Source organism: Epinephelus lanceolatus, chromosome 5 (assembly GCF_041903045.1).
Source record: "Epinephelus lanceolatus isolate andai-2023 chromosome 5, ASM4190304v1, whole genome shotgun sequence".
Lineage (NCBI taxonomy): Eukaryota > Metazoa > Chordata > Actinopteri > Perciformes > Serranidae > Epinephelus > Epinephelus lanceolatus.
This window is the reverse complement of record NC_135738.1, coordinates 35,570,449-35,588,228: the sequence shown is the minus strand read 5'-3', so window position 1 is coordinate 35,588,228 and position 17,780 is coordinate 35,570,449. Positions and strand designations below refer to the sequence as shown.

Here is a 17,780-nt window from a genome sequence, read left to right as displayed (position 1 = left end):
CCAAGATCACAGCTTGTTTTTCCATCTGGTTTAAAATTTTAATCCCTCTCATCTCGGCTGCTCCAGTTTTTAATCTAAAGCAGAAGAACAATTTGACACCCACCCCTCAACTGTTAGCTGCTCTTCCATCCTCGTCGCTATCATCTTCTTCATTCTAACAATAATCTGTTGTATTATCAGGTAAAGGCCTGGGCTGAGCGATCGTTATGCTAACATTTGCTAACTAGAAAAGCACTCAGAGAGTGCAGACCTAAGTAAGTGATATTCCCTCCCCCTCTGCATCAGGTTTTGCAGCCTGCATCACAATTAGGTTATTTGCATCACTATCATTATTAGGTTATGTATGCCTTCACCATGGAGACAATGTGGTGTATTTATTTCATTTTTATTTTGTACCAACACAGAATATAATGTTTTTTTGTATTTTTCACTTTCTTTTTTCCAACACAGAACATTAATTTCAGCTTTAGAATTACATTAATATTTAGCAAGTAGAACAAGACGTGCTTTCCAGCCACCAGATGGCGCTATTTTCACCGTCTTTAGAAATTTGAATTGCTGCTGAGGCTGTCAGAAGATAGACTTTAATTATTATTTTATCCACTTTGCTTCAACCGATCACCAACCAAATTACCATCTGTTCCTTGTCCCATTATCCACCTTTCCTGAAAATTTCATCAAAATCCATTCATAACTTTTTGAGTTATTTTGCAGACAAACAAACAGACAAACACCGGCGAAAACATAACCTCCTTGGTGGAGGTAATTAGCACTTAAACACAAGGCAAAGATGATGCTGATGATAGTAGTATTGAGTAAGTAACGTCAGAGTTTGACCTGATGATGATGCTACATGAAAAGTCAGAGGATCACCAGAGTGACTGCAATTCATCCTGAGGTGAACATGAATATCTTGGCATATCATGGCAATCCATCAAAATAGTTGTTGAGGCATTTTTAAAAAAGAAACTTGGTGGAGCTAGAAAAAGTCAGGGGGTCACAATGGATTTTTGCACAAACCTTTGCAGTGTTGTGTGTTAATATACTTAAAGAATGTGTTTATTCAACATGCTTGTATTTTTGGTGAATAGCGAACTGAATACATCAGCTTGCAACTCATGAACTTTAATGTGGAGACTTAGGAACTTGAACACTTCTCGAGGTGAAGCGTCTGAGCAGTCTTGGAAAACATCTGTGAGCCAATGGTGATCGCAACTGATTGGCCATTAGACCAACAGCCCAACATTGCCATCTCTAGAGCCATGCTTTAAAATCTAGGTTTCACATTATACCGCTCCTTCATCGAGAGTGCGGTGGTGTACTGTATCTCAGTGTGGTATGCTGGCTGCTCAGTGGCAGACAGGAGAGCTCTTGGGGTCATCAGCACCACACAGAAATTCATCAGCTGCCATCTGGCCTCTGTGTAAGACATCTTCCATCTACAGCTCCTGCTGCCTCTGCAGAGCCAAAAGAATTCTGAAGGACTCTTCTCATCCTGGACACCACCTGTTTGACCCGTTGCCCTATGGCAGGCACAACAAGACCATCAAAGCACTGACTGAGCACAGAACTGTTTGTTTCCCTTGGCCATAAGCGCACTATATCTTCAACAGATATTGAATGATCCCTCACATGCAATTCAATGACTTTGGAGGGCAAAGACACTGGATCATGTGCAATAATTACAGTCATACTGGTGCAATAATTATAAATATTCTAGTGCAATAATTACATTCATACTAGTGCAATAATAACATTCAAACTAGTGCAATAATAACATTCAAACTAGTGCAATAATTACGTTCATACTAGTGCAATAATTACAGTCATACTGGTGCAATAATTATATCTATTCTAGTGCAATAATTACATTCATAGTAGTGCAATAATAACATTCATACTAGTGCAATAATAACATTCAAACTAGTGCAATAATTACGTTCATACTAGTGCAATAATTACATCCATACTAGTGCAATAATTACATCCATACTTTTGCAATAATAACATTCATACTAGTGCAATAAATACATCCATACTAGTGCAATAATTACGTTCATACTAGTGCAATAATTCCATCCATACTAGTGAAATAATTACATTCATACTAGTACAATAATTCCCTTGGCCATAAGCGCACTATATCTTCAACAAATATTGAATGATCCCTCACATACAATTCAATGACTTTGGAGGGCAAATATACTGGATCATGTGCAATAATTACAGTCATATGTGTGCAATAATTATATCTATTCTAGTGCAATAAATACAGCCATACTTTTGCAATAATTACATTCATACTAGTGCAATAAATACATCCATACTAGTGCAATAATTCCATCCATACTAGTGAAATAATTACATTCATACTAGTACAATAATTCCCTTGGCCATAAGCGCACTATATCTTCAACAAATATTGAATGATCCCTCACATACAATTCAATGACTTTGGAGGGCAAATATACTGGATCATGTGCAATAATTACAGTCATATGTGTGCAATAATTATATCTATTCTAGTGCAATAAACACAGCCATACTTTTGCAATAATAACATTCATACTAGTGCAATAATTACATCCATACTAGTGCAATAATTACGTTCATACTAGTGCAATAATAACATTCAAACTAGTGCAATAATAACATTCATACGAGTGCAATAATAACATTCAAACTAGTGCAATAATAACATTCATACTAGTGCAATAATAACATTCATATGAGTGCAATAATAACATTCATACTAGTGCAATAATAACATTCATATGAGTACAATAATTGCATTCATACTAGTGCAATAATTACATCTATACTAGAGTAATAATTGCATCCATACTAGTGCAATAATTACATCTATACTAGAGTAATAATTGCATCCATACTAGTGCAATAATTACATCTATACTAGAGTAATAATTGCATCCATACTAGTGCAATAATTATGTTTATACCAGGGCAATAATTACATTCATACTAGTACAGTAATTACATTCATACTTGTGCAATGATAAAATTCATACGAGTGCAATAATAACATTCATACTAGTCCAATAATTACATCCATACTAGTGCAATAATTACAGTCATACTAGTCCACTATTTATACTAGTACAATAATTACTTTTATACTCGTGCAATAATTACATTTTGCTTGTACAGTAATTACATTACTAGTGCAATAATTACATTCATACTAGTGCAATAATTACATCCATACTAGTGCAATAATAACATTCATACTAGTGAAATAAATACATCCATACTAGTGCAATAATTACATCCATACTAGTGCAATAATAACATTCAAACTAGTGCAATAATAACATTCAAACTAGTGCAATAATAACATTCAAACGAGTGCAATAATTACATCTAGTACAATAATTGCATTCATACTAGTGCAATAATTATATCTATACTAGAGTAATAATTGCATCCATACTGGTGTAATAATTACATCCATACTAGTGCAATAATTACATCCATACTAGTGCAATAATTATGTTTATACCAGGGCAATAATTACATTCATACTAGTACAGTAATTACATTCATACTTGTGCAATGATAAAATTCATACGAGCACAATAATAACATTCATACAAGTCCAATAATTACATCCATACTAGTGCAATAATTACATCCATACTAGTGCAATAATTATGTTTATACCAGGGCAATAATTACATTCATACTAGTACAGTAATTACATTCATACTTGTGCAATGATAAAATTCATACGAGCACAATAATAACATTCATACAAGTCCAATAATTACATCCATACTAGTGCAATAATTACAGTCATACTAGTCCACTATTTATACTAGTACAATAATTACTTTTATACTCGTGCAATAATTACATTTTGCTTGTACAGTAATTACATTACTAGTGCAATAATTATGTTCATACTAGTGCAATAATGACATTCATACTAATACAGTAATTACTTTTATACTCATGCAATGACTTCAAGCATACTCATGCAATCATTGCATTTTGCTTGTACAATCATTATATTACTGGCACAATAATTATGTTCATACTTGTACAATAATTAATAATTAATTAATAACAATAACATACAATAAATGATGATTACATCTAGTACAATAATTACGCTCATACTAGTACAATAATTACACCTAGTGCAATAATAAAATTCATACTTGTGCATTGATTATGTTCATACTCCTGCAATAATGACATTTATACTAATACAATTATTACTTATATACTAGACAATAACTACAAACACACTCATGCAATAATTGCATTTTGCTTGTACAATAATTACATTACTGGTGCAATAATCATGTTTATACTGATAAATGATAATTACATCTAGTGCAACAATTACATTCATACTAGTGCAATAACTACATCCATCCATTTTGTGTTGTCGGCTGTAGATATTTGTTTTGTTATTGTTGTGTTTTCCTGTGTCTTCTTACTGCACCAATCAGCACTTGCTTCATTGTATAGTTTAACATGACAATAAAAGCTTTCTATCGATCTTTCTATTCTTTTGACTAACACTGCTTTTGTCCTTACAGCTTCCCTGCTCCTGAAACAAAGCCAGTGTTTTCTCTCATTTCACTTAATCTCTTTCATTTAATCTGACTGATCCTCACTTCACTGAGTCTCGTTTAGAGGACCGTGGCCCCTCGTTCCCCCTTAAACAAAAGCCAGTTTTCTTTTCCTATTAGAATGAGATGAGTCATCGTCAGAGGGCGAACATGGCTGTTTGTGTGGGTGTGTTTGACCATTTTCGTCCTTTCAGGGCAAGAGAAAGGGAGGGCGAAGGAGGAGGATATTAGGAAGAGAAAGTGGGGCCCAACGGGTTCTCCCTCATGCTTTAATTAAAATTTGGCCTAATTGAGCTGTCAGCCGACAAGTTCCAAACAAAAACTGTGACTGACACCCCCCCCTGCACTACTACTACTTTCCCTGATTTCTTGTCCAGTCCCGGTCATCCCAGATGCAATCCAAATCTTCATTACAGTACATCTTTACTGGCACGACAAATTTGCATTTTTGTTGTAGAAGTGTGCATTAATCAGACAGTACACAAGACAACAATGCCCCCTCTGATACTACAATCTGCTGTGGCCTGCAAACTTCTGTTTAGTTTATCTAAGGGACATGCTGGCCCAAATAATGGGTGGCAGATAAATAGAGGGGCTTATAGGGGGTCGGTGCTTGTGCTTGTGAACAGGACAGAGAGTCACGCGAGGGCTTTGTACTGTAAATGTGTCAAACTCACCCGCCCCAAAGATCAGTCTACTTGCATTTTTTTTTTTTTTTTTTATACATTCATTTAATTTGATTTCAGTGCAAAGTCTCAGTAATGCCTCCACTGAAACCTTTAACCATGTCCTTTGCACACACTGTCACTGCTAATAAGACACATTTTCAGCCAAATACCACAATGAACACATAGGGCCAAGAATGTGGCATATCTCTTGTTTATTGGAATTTGAATGCAAAATGCTTTATATTTAAACTATAATTTGTACCTTATTAAAACTCTAACAAGGAGTTAAAATGCACCAAGGACATGATGTGTAACCTTTGTATCCACAATGAGCCAATGATTTTAACTATTCAGAGCCATGGTGTCTGTGAGGGGTCAGTATGCTTCAAATGAAGTGTCTGTTAAGTCATCAACTCAAACAGTATCTGAAACCCTAACACTTATTCTGCATTGGAATTTAGGGGGGCATTTGACAGTCTTTATGACTTTCTGAAACAGAGACAATCTTACAATGAGGTCTTCTTTATGCAGCAATTGGCCAGATGTGCAGAGGTGAGACGGCAGATGGGCTTTGAGCTCTCTTGTAATTCTTCACACAACTTCGGCATGTTGTATGAACTTGTTAATTTTAAACACATGCAGGCCTATAAACACTCAGTATGCTTCAACAAAGTGCTTGTCGAATTGTCTATAAATGTCTGAAATGGTGTGCATAAGTGACAAGTCTCTTTTTTCAGTCTACACACAACTATCTATGTCACATTTTGCATTTACAACCAAGTGCAGCATGTGAATGTCTTCAAGGAGCGACTGTAGGAATGTGTGCACAATCATCCCAATTTATAGAGTTCAGTTGTATTGAGAGTACAAAGATTCACCACAGCCACAGAGTTCTTGGAGAGAGATTGGAGAGACAGTGGGATGCAGCCAATAGAGGATATGATTTTTGCGCTGTCTTTGAGTATGGCTTTTGGATCAGGTATGAACACATTGGACGATGCCATCATGCAAATTTGTTTATTTCAAGCATACTGAAACCCTTAAGGATAACAGGAAATTAATTCATCTCTTCTGCTTTTTCCTTACATCATTTCCCTAACATTTCAATGTCTCCAGAAGGTTGTGATTGTCTGAGTTTTCCTAATATGTAAGGTCCTTAGAGAATTCTGCAGCTTTTTAAGCAGTTACAAGTCTGCAATATTTCACGACTAAAAAAGACAAGTCCTCAACATATAAATTCCATCCCAGCTACATCCCCAGTATCTCAAAGTCCGTAATCATCTCAGGTCACCACGTGTAAGTGTTGTATTGCCTCCACTGTTTGACCATGTTGCACTTTTAGCGTTTACGTCAACGTGTTAAAGGTACCCTGTGGAGTTTTCTTGTTAAAAAAGTTTCACTTTCATTCAGTGCTTCCTGTAGGCCTAAAAAGGTGAATAGAACTTCCTTCTTTATTTCACATCTGCAAAGCTGATTTTTTTCAGTCTTAACAACCTGCATAAAGCTTTCTCATGTGTGTCAATGTGCGTCTTCTTGTGCAAACTAATACACAACAAAATGGGCATCTGCTCATTAAAACATTACTCCATATAGCTCTACAGGGTACCTTTAATTCCAGGTTTGTGGATACATATGACCAAACAACCTCTTCCTTTTGGACCACTTGGAAAAATGCCAGCAGGGAATTCGAACCCCCTCCACCCTCTGTCTTCAGTCTTAACCTGCTTCTTCCAATAGTTTGGCCTTAAGAAGTCGAGTTGTATACCTTGTATATTTAGCAAATTCATGGAGAACTGGTGTCAATATATTGGATATCATGTGTTCCAACAATGTAGAAGAAAGAACAGAACTGTGTGGTAATATTTGTACAGAAACAGGCAAAAATGAGAAGGTGAATATTACAAATCCTGTGCATTTTTATAGACATATCACACAACAGCACATGCAGAGAAAACAATTGCAAACACTTGCAACTGCAAAACAGGCAGCTGAATATACAGTACAATATTAGTTGAAACAATTGACAATTCACATGAATGCATGGATAGAGTTCAGAGGTGTGGGAGAAGAAAACAAACAAAAAGACACTGTAAATATGTTTCTGGAGAGTTCAGCAAGAGCAGGAGCAGAAGACGTGTAGATGTGTCCCTGTGACAACAAGGCAGGGCTGGAGAAAGGGTTTGCAAGTCTACAGGTTCTTGTCCAGAAGGACAGTTTTTAAGTCTGCCGGACAGTTGACAGTGAAGACAGTGTGGGAGGTGTTTCGTCTTTCCACAAGGGCGGCAACAGCCTCACCCAGGTCCAGGTGGTTCAGGTAACCAGGTGCCATGCGCTCTGGAGTGGCCACACCTGTGTCGATCTTCACCTGTCAGGACCAAGAGCAGGGAGGATACACACAAGAGGGCGTTAACAAATCAGGAAAGCCAAGGGAAAGAAAGACAGATTTGAATGAGAGGTGATTAGGGACACCAAAGAGTTGGGGAAGAGGAAATTAGGTCTTTATCAGTTCATCTGCTTTGGACATTGCTTAGAGTAACACCAAAGTAAGTGGTGGGGACATGGTGGCATCACTTCGATAGGTAGTCAAACAGGACAGGTCGTAAAAAAGCCAATACTTTATCCAAATGAAACCAATTTTTTGGAGGTCAAACTCAAAGAATCTGAAGTCAAGCTAATAATTGCTCATTGCACAAGAAAACGGTGTGAGTGTGTGTGTGTGTGTGTGTGTGTGATACTTTTTCTCTTCTCTTTTCTTTTCTTTTCTCTTCTCGTAGTTTAGCTACCCTTAGCTGTACGTAAAACCTGTCTGATCATGTTTTAGTTTGCATTTCTTGCCAAGTTAAACTTAAACTTAAAGCCCCTAAAAGGAACTTTCATTTTGAGTTGATTTTGGCGACCCTGTGGACAACAGCGGTAGTGTTTTGCCGGAATGAAGCCTACATTTCCCATGAGCTCTAGTGCGTATTGACGTAAAGACGCTTACCTGGCTCGCACATATGAAACAACAAGACGGGAAAACTTTGCTCCCGCTCCTATTGGGAACTGCCCATTGGTCCGACAACCCATTGGTCCGACATTCCATTGTTCCGACCATATTAAATCCATTATTTCGATGTCCCGTTGTTCCGAAATCATCATGATGCCCTGTGGTTAAGGTCTGGTTAGGTTTAGGCACAAAAACCACTTGGTTAGGGTCAGGAAAAGATCTTGGTGTGGGTTAAAATGAAAAAGAAAGTGACGAACACATAAGCCGTGAGCCTGCTTCACCTCAAGCCTTTCCCAGCTGACTCAGAGCCGGTCGTGGTGCACCATCAAGGCAGAAATACGCCCGCCGGGAGCCGTTCAGCACCGCGGACCGTCGGACTAATGGGATGTCGGACCAATGGGCTGTTGGACCAATGACATGGACCCCTCCTATCGGCGATCCCAGCTCACCTCTGCCATGCCCCAGCTCCACCTCTCCGGCGTAAGCGCCACCGCCGCCGGGGTAATCGCAGCTGTCGGCTCGTAAGGCTGAAGTCCTGTTTGGCGATCACTTCCACGGCTTCTTGGACTGAGTATGGAGCGGTGCCTCGCCTCTTTATTTCTCGGCACTTGCTGGACCCTGTCGACGCCTGGCTGGTACCTGTCGTTGGCCCAGATGAGGTGTTCCAGCCCCGCGGCCCCTGCTCTCCTCGTCCCCGCTGGCGCGGGGTGAATCTGCGCAACCTGCGGCCTCTGTGTGTGGCTCCCCGGACAGCTAACGCCGTGAACTGGCTCCTGCCAGGATTGGGCTGGTAAATGCTAGATCGCTAGCGAACAAAACGTTTATCCTGAAGGATTTCCTGACTTCCCGAGGATTGGATTTTCTCTGTGTGACTGAGACGTGGCTGACTGTTGGTGAGTCCAGTGCTTTCACAGAACTTTTACCCGATGATTGCTGCTATTTTAACTCCCCGCGGACGTCGGGTTGAGGAGGAGGAATAGCGACTATTTATAAGAGTCAATAAATGTAAGCAGCTAGGTAAGATGAAGTGTGCCGTCTGAGTGCCTTAAATCATTTCGTCCCGGAAGCGACCTGGGGCGGACCCGGACACAGTTTCCTAAAGGTATGGATATACACTACATAGAAATAGCTTATCTTCACACCGATGGTCTCATTTGCTGTTGTAGGTCACGCACAGACATCAGCAGAAACGAGAGACTTTTGCATATCCAGTTAAAAGTTCCTTGTAGCGGCTTTAATGTAGGGGATGTTGCCATGGTCCCAGATGTAGCGTGTTGCCTGTACTCCATGATGAAAACTTTGTTTTTCTCACATGCCTCCACGGTGAGTGGAGAATCCAAAAAAGGTGAATATTTTTCATAAATAAAAGTAATCAAGGTCCACAAAACTATATCAAAACATGTATTTTTGCTTAATTTTAATCATTTAAAACACGTCAGTACAAACCATCTCACACAAACGAGTAGTGTGCCAGGGCACACATGCACCCTAGCTCAAAATTACAAGCTTACCCAGGGCGCTCTAATCTTAGGCAGAAGTGTTCCATATAGTAATGTTTTAGCCAAACTGTATGTGTTTGAGAAGTACTGAGCATACGACTGGATAAATGAAACTTGGATTATACTGCACCAGTTGTGCGAGAGTTTGTAAACAGATGTTTTGATATAGTTTAGTTGTTGTTAAATGTAGTCCCTAATTACTTGAATTTATGAAGAATGTTCAACTTTTTTGGATTCTCCGTTCACCTAGGAGGAATGCGAGAAAAATTCAAGGTAACACACTGTGAGTTATTGATATTAGATGGTCATTCTGTGGGTGAAGTATTCCTTTTAGTGAATTAAAAATTAGCTTTGCAAGACATAAGCAAAGTAGTCTATTAAACCTTTACAAGCCGTTACCCTTAAAATGAGTGCCAACTCAGCATTAACAAACCAACACGCTGCAGCACTTTACAAAACTTCAGGTAACTCTGGTCAGATGAAGAAAGCAACTCGGCCCACATTTTCTTTCATTTCAAAAGCCCTAGTGCCCATACTGAGTTATAGATAACAATGGGTTTCAGTGGTGTTAGCATGGCATCAGAGAGGGTAGTCTTCACTGCTGGAGGCTACCTTTAAACCCTTTTTGTATCTTTTTCTGTTTGTCAGAGACTTTAAATAGGACCGCTTTGTTTAACAGCCAAAAATGTTGTGTATTACAATTTAGTTGACCAGCATGACACCAGTGATTGGTCTGGCAGTGAACCAAAGTAAGATCTCTAAAAACAGTGCCTCTTTCTGTATTTACTGAATCAAGAATCAGTTTGAAATTGAGAATCAAGTCTGAATTAAATTGTGACATCAACAATTAAAATCAAATATAATATTAAGATTCCATTTCATATTGTTCCTATACATACATTTTACTGTCCAGCTTTACTGGCGAAACACTCACAGTTGGTGATGTTCCTTATTTCCTGTGTGCATGAAACAAAAAACACCACGACTGAACGGATGAGAAGAGGAGACCAGCTTCAGAAACTCTTAATACATGAGTTGCAAACATTGTGGATAATAAAGTAATGTGGTATCTTGCGTCTTGTTTCAGGAATGTTTTCCAAGAACACATGACGAATGCAGAGAGAATAGCCAAACCCAATGAATATGTTTACCAGAACTGGGGAGATATCAGAACGATCCTTTTTGTTTGAGCTGGCAGACAGCAAAATCATATTCCTTCATATAAGTACTTAACTAGGGGGCGTTATCATGATAAAATACATATTTATACCTTTTGGTTTCTGTTTTTTATTTTCCCAAAGGAGAACACAGGGCAAGTGATTTAGAGAACTGTTGAGAGAAATCATTTTCAACTTTATGTGAAAAGCATTATGTGAAAAGACAAATCCTGAAGTTGTATTTCAGTTCTAATGTGACCTGTAGCACATCAAGCTGATTAATTGATTCAATTTTCTAGCAAGCCATCTTTAAAAGGCATGAATTCTTTATTTAAAGGTCCAGTCTGTAGAATTTAGGAGGATACACTGGCAGAAATTGAATGCAGTATTCATAAACATTTTTTCATTAGTGAATAATCCCCTGAAACTAAGAATCATTGTGTTTTTCGTTACTAGAACAAGTTGTTTATATCTACAGAGCAGGTCCTCTTCCACAGAGTCCATTATATTGCTTCTACAGTAGCCCAGAATGGACAAACCAAACACTGGCTCCATTTGTGTTTTTACCAGGGTAGTTCTCCCACACACCTGGCACATGGGTGAAGTAGCAGTTCTGCAACTTCACCACTAGATGCCACTAAATCCCACACACTAGACCTTTAAAGTCTCTGTGGGAGAAGGAACAGGATTTTGCCACACTGAATGAAATCTGAAGGATTTCTTTTATAATCTCGGACTGAGCTGCGGAGACCTAAATGAACAGATCTGAAGCTATAAAATCGAGGTCAGGTAGATATCTTATATCAGCTTTGGTGCTTCCTTAATTGAGGTCTTGCTGCGTAATCCCATTAAAGCCTCACCTGGTTGAGTTTGCAGGGCATCTCAGGATACTCCTCTCGTAGTACCTGGCAGAAGGCCAGGGTGCTGGCAGCTCCTACTGTCAGGAAGCCGGTACCAGGCATCAGCAACTTCTCACCTGCTCCTCCTGTGGCACAGAGAAACAGAGGCATAACACTATATAACTATGTCACACTTGCTAGCAATCATTTTTTGGCTGCTTTTCCACAGCTGGGCAGATCGTCTATGTGCTGAAGGATATGGCTGAGGTGACTATAGACCACAAAACCACAACACACTCCTTTTTATTGACTATGAAAATCTCCTGGATTGTTCTTGTTTCTGTTGGAGAAAATGGTAAAAATGACTGAAATTGTTGTAATGATGACTTCAATATGCTTATTTTATAAGTTAAAGCTGCACTAATCAATATTTTTTATTAAAAATGGATAAAGTGACTTTGTGTAATGCTCCTCTGAGCTGCTAAGCATCTTTCAGCTTACTATTCTTGCTCATGGCCCTCAACTTTACTATTTTGATTGACTCTCATTGCTCCATCAACCTTGCCTCTAGCAGCAGCAGCAACAGCAGCAGGCAGCTGCTTTCAGATTACATCAGTTTTTACAGAGTGCTATTGGTAGAAATAAACAGCTAAAGAAGTCACCTGTTATGAAGGTGTAGGTACAGTTGGGGTCGTCCCTCACCAAGGGAAAGAAGGCCTTCCATGACACAAATGTACTGAAAAGTAATGTCTCAATTACCTAGAGAGTTGACAGGAGATGAAATATGAAATGATCAGGCAAGAATCAGAATTTATTCCGTATAACAGAGGAAAACCCTCTGCAACAATTTCAGACATGATGTACTACTACTTCTAAGACTCATCTGACAACCATTACTGCCACCAGTATAAAATTAAATATCTAATCAAAACCACTGTTAGTCTCATGTATTGGTCCTGCCAGTGTCTGGTTTATGTCTGTATGCTGCTCACCCAGTGTAGGTCTTTGAGAGACTGGGTGTGTGGCGGTCCTCCCTGCCACCAACTGAAGCCCAGAGAGGAGACAATGTCTGTCACCTTCCCCACCGCCTTCAGCAGGGCCTGTTTCGCCTGCTCTGCTCCCTCCTCTGACCCTGGAACAGAGACAAGGTTTCAGGAGAGGATATGCTTCCAGGTGATGGTCCAGCTGAGACTGAGGCCTTCAAAACAGCATTTCAGACAAATATGTGTATATTTAGACTAATATAGGGTTCTAACGGCAGATATTAATTGTTCTTGGCCGAAGCTGCTATATTTTGCAAACAGAGGTTGGAGCAGGGGCGGAGCCAAACATACACATTGAAGGCTTGGCCTAAACCTAACTGGGTCTTAGGGTCCTGGTGGCACCTATTTTGGCAGGAACTGCCACAGGATCGTTTTTGAGTATTTTGCCAGGTGGTTATGTGTCTGTCCGTTCGTGGACAGATTTTGTTAATGCCATAACATTGCAACTGTGCAATATGCTGTCACAGAACTTTACAGGTGTGTACTTGAGATCAAAATAAAGAGAGAAGATGGGTGTGGTCCAAGCAAGTAGGGGGGTAGGAAATTGGGAAGGTGTCGTTGCCCCTTTGCCTCATTTTATGCACCTGGTCAACATTTGATTTAAGTTGCAGATGGCTGTATTGCAGCTGGAGCGATCCCATTGCAAGTTAAGCCATTTAAGTGTCTTTAGTGAAATGTATTCTTGTTATACTATGCTGCAATTCACAGAATGAATATTTTGCTGACAAATCTGCAACATTTGAATCAATGGCATAATCACTCCTTCCAGGATTTTGTGGCTGTTTTCTAAATTTGTTGCCGCGTGAAATGTCTGATTTCCCGGCAGCTTTTCTAAAAAAATTGCAATGCATGTTGCAGTGTTTTTAGGCGTGTTTTTGCAATAAAAATTGCAGGGGCTGCTTGACATAGTGCTGAAGGACAGTTTCCATGGGCCGCTCTCCCCCTGCTCTCTCTGCCCGGTTAGCACAAGCTAACATAGCAGCAGCTGACATCCCACACAGTTCCAACAATCTCGCACTGACACTGAAACGGCTTGACTCTGTTTTTAAACCCTTCAAAACGTTGAGTAATGTTAGCCATGCAATGCTAACAGTTTGCCCTCATATTCCTGCAGCAGTAGTCACATGATAAAACAGAGAGAAAAAGAGAGGGGCTGACCAACTGCATGCAGATCTACAATTAAATTAGATTTTACCTGTTATAAAAGATGACTGGATGAAATGGTGATTGGACAAAACTGCAAGGTTGTACAGAATTCACAGGAATTGGCTGACTTTGCATTTATTGTAGGGATCGCAACATGCTGAAGGGGCTGGAAAATAATCTAGGCTTCTCTAATTGCAAATCAAGGATCCTCAACAATGCCAAGTAAATGTGATCTTCATTACTCTGAACTGACTGGCCAACAGAGGAATATTTACTCAATTACGTCATATTTCTTTAGGTCAAAGTAAAGATTAGAGAGAAAACATTTAGAGCTGGAGCCTGAGAAGTTGCCCCCCTAGAGGATGATTCATAACAATTATGGTGGCCTTCCAACCTAACTGTTTCCTCTTGAGATACATGGTAAGGTACAAGGTCATCAAACACGGAAGGCTGGAATTTCCATTAAATCTTCTTTCAATAGCCATAGTCCCAAAAGGATGAATCCTAATGTTTTTTGGATTACTTTCTCACCTTGCCGTCAGCACTACTATCAGTCACATTTTCATAACAGGTTATCAGTAACATTTACTAAGAACATTTATGCTCCCCCGATGATGAACCCTTTCCAATTTGACTACCAAGAGCTTTCTTCAACAAAAAAAACCTAACTGACAACCTTTAACATAAAATATCTTATTTAATTCCTAACACAAGAATAAATCAAAAGTCTGCAAACATTAGAAAACATTAGCAACAATAAGCTTGCTTGGTCATACCATATACCAGAACAAGCAAGGTTGAAGCGACAAAACTCCCAAGAGTATTGAACCGGGCATGGGTTTGTTTACAGCAAGTAAGTTAGGATAGGCTGTGGATGACAAAGGGACAACAAAATGCCTGCAAAAATCCCACTATATAAAGAATTCATAAAAGAAAAGCAAAAAACAAATATAAGTGATATAACAAAAACAAAATTACGGGCATATGGAATATATTAAATAGCATTATTAAAAATGGATCCAGAAACACAAGTTATCCTCAGTATTTTATTGACACTGGAAAAACTGTAAACAATATGAATGATGTGGTTTCTGGATTTCACAACTTTTTTTTATAAGACCCAAACTGGCAGATGAACTCAATCATCCACAGCCAAAAGAAGGGGCGACTATAAAGGATTATGGAGATCCAAGCTCTATTTTTCTGAGAGCAGCAGAAGTAAAATAAATTACTGATATCGTAAGCAAGTTTAAGAACAAAACATCAACAGACTGGAATGAATGTCACTTTAGTTAAGAAAGTCATCGTGGCTATTATTAAACCACTAAGTTACATTTGTAACCTGTCATTCAAAATGGATACGTTTCCACGTAAAAAGGAAACGGCTAAATGATCTCTACGATGATTCTCTACGATACTGGAAAAACTCTTTGTGGACTGTTAGACAATTTCATAAAGCACATATTGTTGTCAGACAGTCAGCACAGATTCAAAACAAACAGATCAACATCCATGGCATTAATTAAATGAAAACAGAAGAAATAACCAGGTGTATAGATAACAAAACTATGCAGTGGGAGTATTTATAGATTAAAAAAAAACATTTGATACCATAGATCATGACATATTACTCAATAAAATGAAAAGGTATTTAAATCAGAGGGGTTGCGCTAAACTGGCTAAAATGCAATTTAGTAAACTATTAACAATTTGTACATATTGGTAATTTCTAATCATTATGTCTGGATATTACTTGTGGAGTTCCACATGGGGTCTGTACTAGGTCCTGAACTGTTGTTCTGTGTATAAATGACATATGTAAAGTATCAGGAATATTTAAATTTGTTTTAGTTGGGGACAACCCCAATATATTCTGTTCAGGGAAAACTTGCAGCAGCTTTTGGTGGTACTCATGGCAAAAAATTAGTAAATTAAAAATGTGGTTTGACACAAGCAAATTATCAATAAATTTGAACAAAACCAAACTAATGTTGTTTGATATTTGTAAAATAAACACACAAGTACAAGTTGTGATCAAATTTGTAATGAACTCTGCAGCCTTAAAGGGGCTGCTAAAGGTTCTTTTCAATGCAGACATAATACAGTTTGATGTCATATCCAATACAGTCTCCAACATGGGCATTCCCACTGCACATAAAATAGATGATGTCTTTCGCTATTATAAGAGCTTGTGAAGACTCTGGAGCTTCAAATAGATGGATGAATGGATTAATGATATACAGCTATCTAGATGAATGGAACTATGTGTAAACCAACTTACCTACATTCCCCACTATAGTGGTGAGGTTATCCTTTGTGTTGGGAGAGACAAATGACTGGAGCTTCTCCAGCCGGCTGCTGTCCCTGGAGATCACTGCGACTTTGAAACCTTCACACACACACACACATCAGATACTACATTCATCTATTGTACAGACACACAAAAAGAGCACCTTTAACACATACACATTAGCAATAATCCCTCTCACATGAAAATGAACATTCACTAATAGGCCTACATTGTCCAAATCTGGTTATCAAGGCCATCAGAGGGATAAACGTGACAGAGCAGCAGATGGTAACTTTCTGCTCAGTTCAAACAGCAAAGCTATGGAGGTGCAAGGTGCAATGTAAATCCAAACCAGTGGACTCTCATCACAACATCCTGCACAGCCTCCTTCACTGGTTCATCCAGAGTGCAGAGGCAGCAGTGCGCAATGAATAAGCCAAAGATATTGCAGCTTTGGAGCTGAAAAAGCCTCTAAACCGGGATATCCTGAAAACTGAAATTGATCTGAAAACCGAAATTACACTCAACTACCTCCAACCATTAAATTATTTTTTCATGCTACTTTGTTGATTAAACCAGTGACAACATTGCAAATATGATTTTTTTTTTTTAAAAGTGAAAGTTATCAAAAACTCACAACACACACTTAAAACACATATATTTACATTATTTAACATTATACCATTATTTATTTCGGCACATTACGTACCTGAATGTAAAGCACAGCATGTACCTCATTATTGGATCTGTCAGTGCAGCGCTTGGAGATGTTACAATTAACACATTTACGCACGCAGACGCGCTGTCAGCATCAGATTAGTCATCAGTCATTTAACAATTCAAAGCTATAAAATGCTCATACATAACTAAAATAATCATAAAATATCTCCTCTGCAGTTTATCACGATGGAATCTCCCCCTGCGTAAAATCCGCAAGATATTCACCTGTGCATCAAAGAGTTTGGACAGTCCCCCAATTAATCTCGTTTTTAGAGTTAAAAATGTCATATCATCTGCTTCAAAGTGTATATTATTAAAATTTCTGATAACTATTTTAGCAGTAGAGAAGGGGTTTTCATTGTGTCTCCAAGTGGCCCCTCTGCAGCTTACCTTTGTCGAGCAGTGCTTTAACTATCCCAGAGCCCACTGTGCCGGCTCCTCCAAGAGCTAACACAACCCTGTCCGAGTTTGACATGCTGACTGCAGCTGCACAGACCTACTGGAGGATGGAGGATGACTCTGTGTGTGTGCTGGAGATGAAGCTGCTGACTTGTGCAGAGTATCTTGGCCAACACGGGATGCTTTAAACTAAACTCAGGGGCCACAGTTCCGCCCTTCTACCACTGTCACTGAAGCCACGCCTGCAGGTCAACAAAAGAGGCTCATCACTGTCTTCATCCCGGGACAGTGTGTATGTGAGTGTTTATTCTCTGAAACTGACAACGACAGGGCAATTGCTTCATGTAGAGACTGTTAGGGGTCTTAAAAGATGAAATGCTGCCACCTAGTGAATTATGCGCTTTCGACAATATAAGTAGTAGAAAACTTTAC

The 17,780-nt window shown here is 38.9% G+C and overlaps 1 protein-coding gene across 1 annotated transcript; it reads right to left on the bottom strand.

Annotated features, from left to right (window-relative positions):
* Positions 1-5,467: 5,467 nt before the first annotated feature.
* LOC117261849 (peroxisomal trans-2-enoyl-CoA reductase) lies at positions 5,468-17,627 on the bottom strand. Its single transcript, XM_033634397.2, has 6 exons — positions 17,340-17,627; positions 16,221-16,328; positions 12,743-12,882; positions 12,413-12,509; positions 11,772-11,896; positions 5,468-7,634 (listed from the first exon to the last, which is right to left on the bottom strand). The coding sequence occupies exons 1-6, from the start codon at positions 17,422-17,424 to the stop codon at positions 7,458-7,460; spliced, it is 732 nt and encodes a 243-aa protein (XP_033490288.1). The 5' UTR covers positions 17,425-17,627; the 3' UTR covers positions 5,468-7,457.
* Between the last annotated feature and the right edge of the window lie 153 nt (positions 17,628-17,780).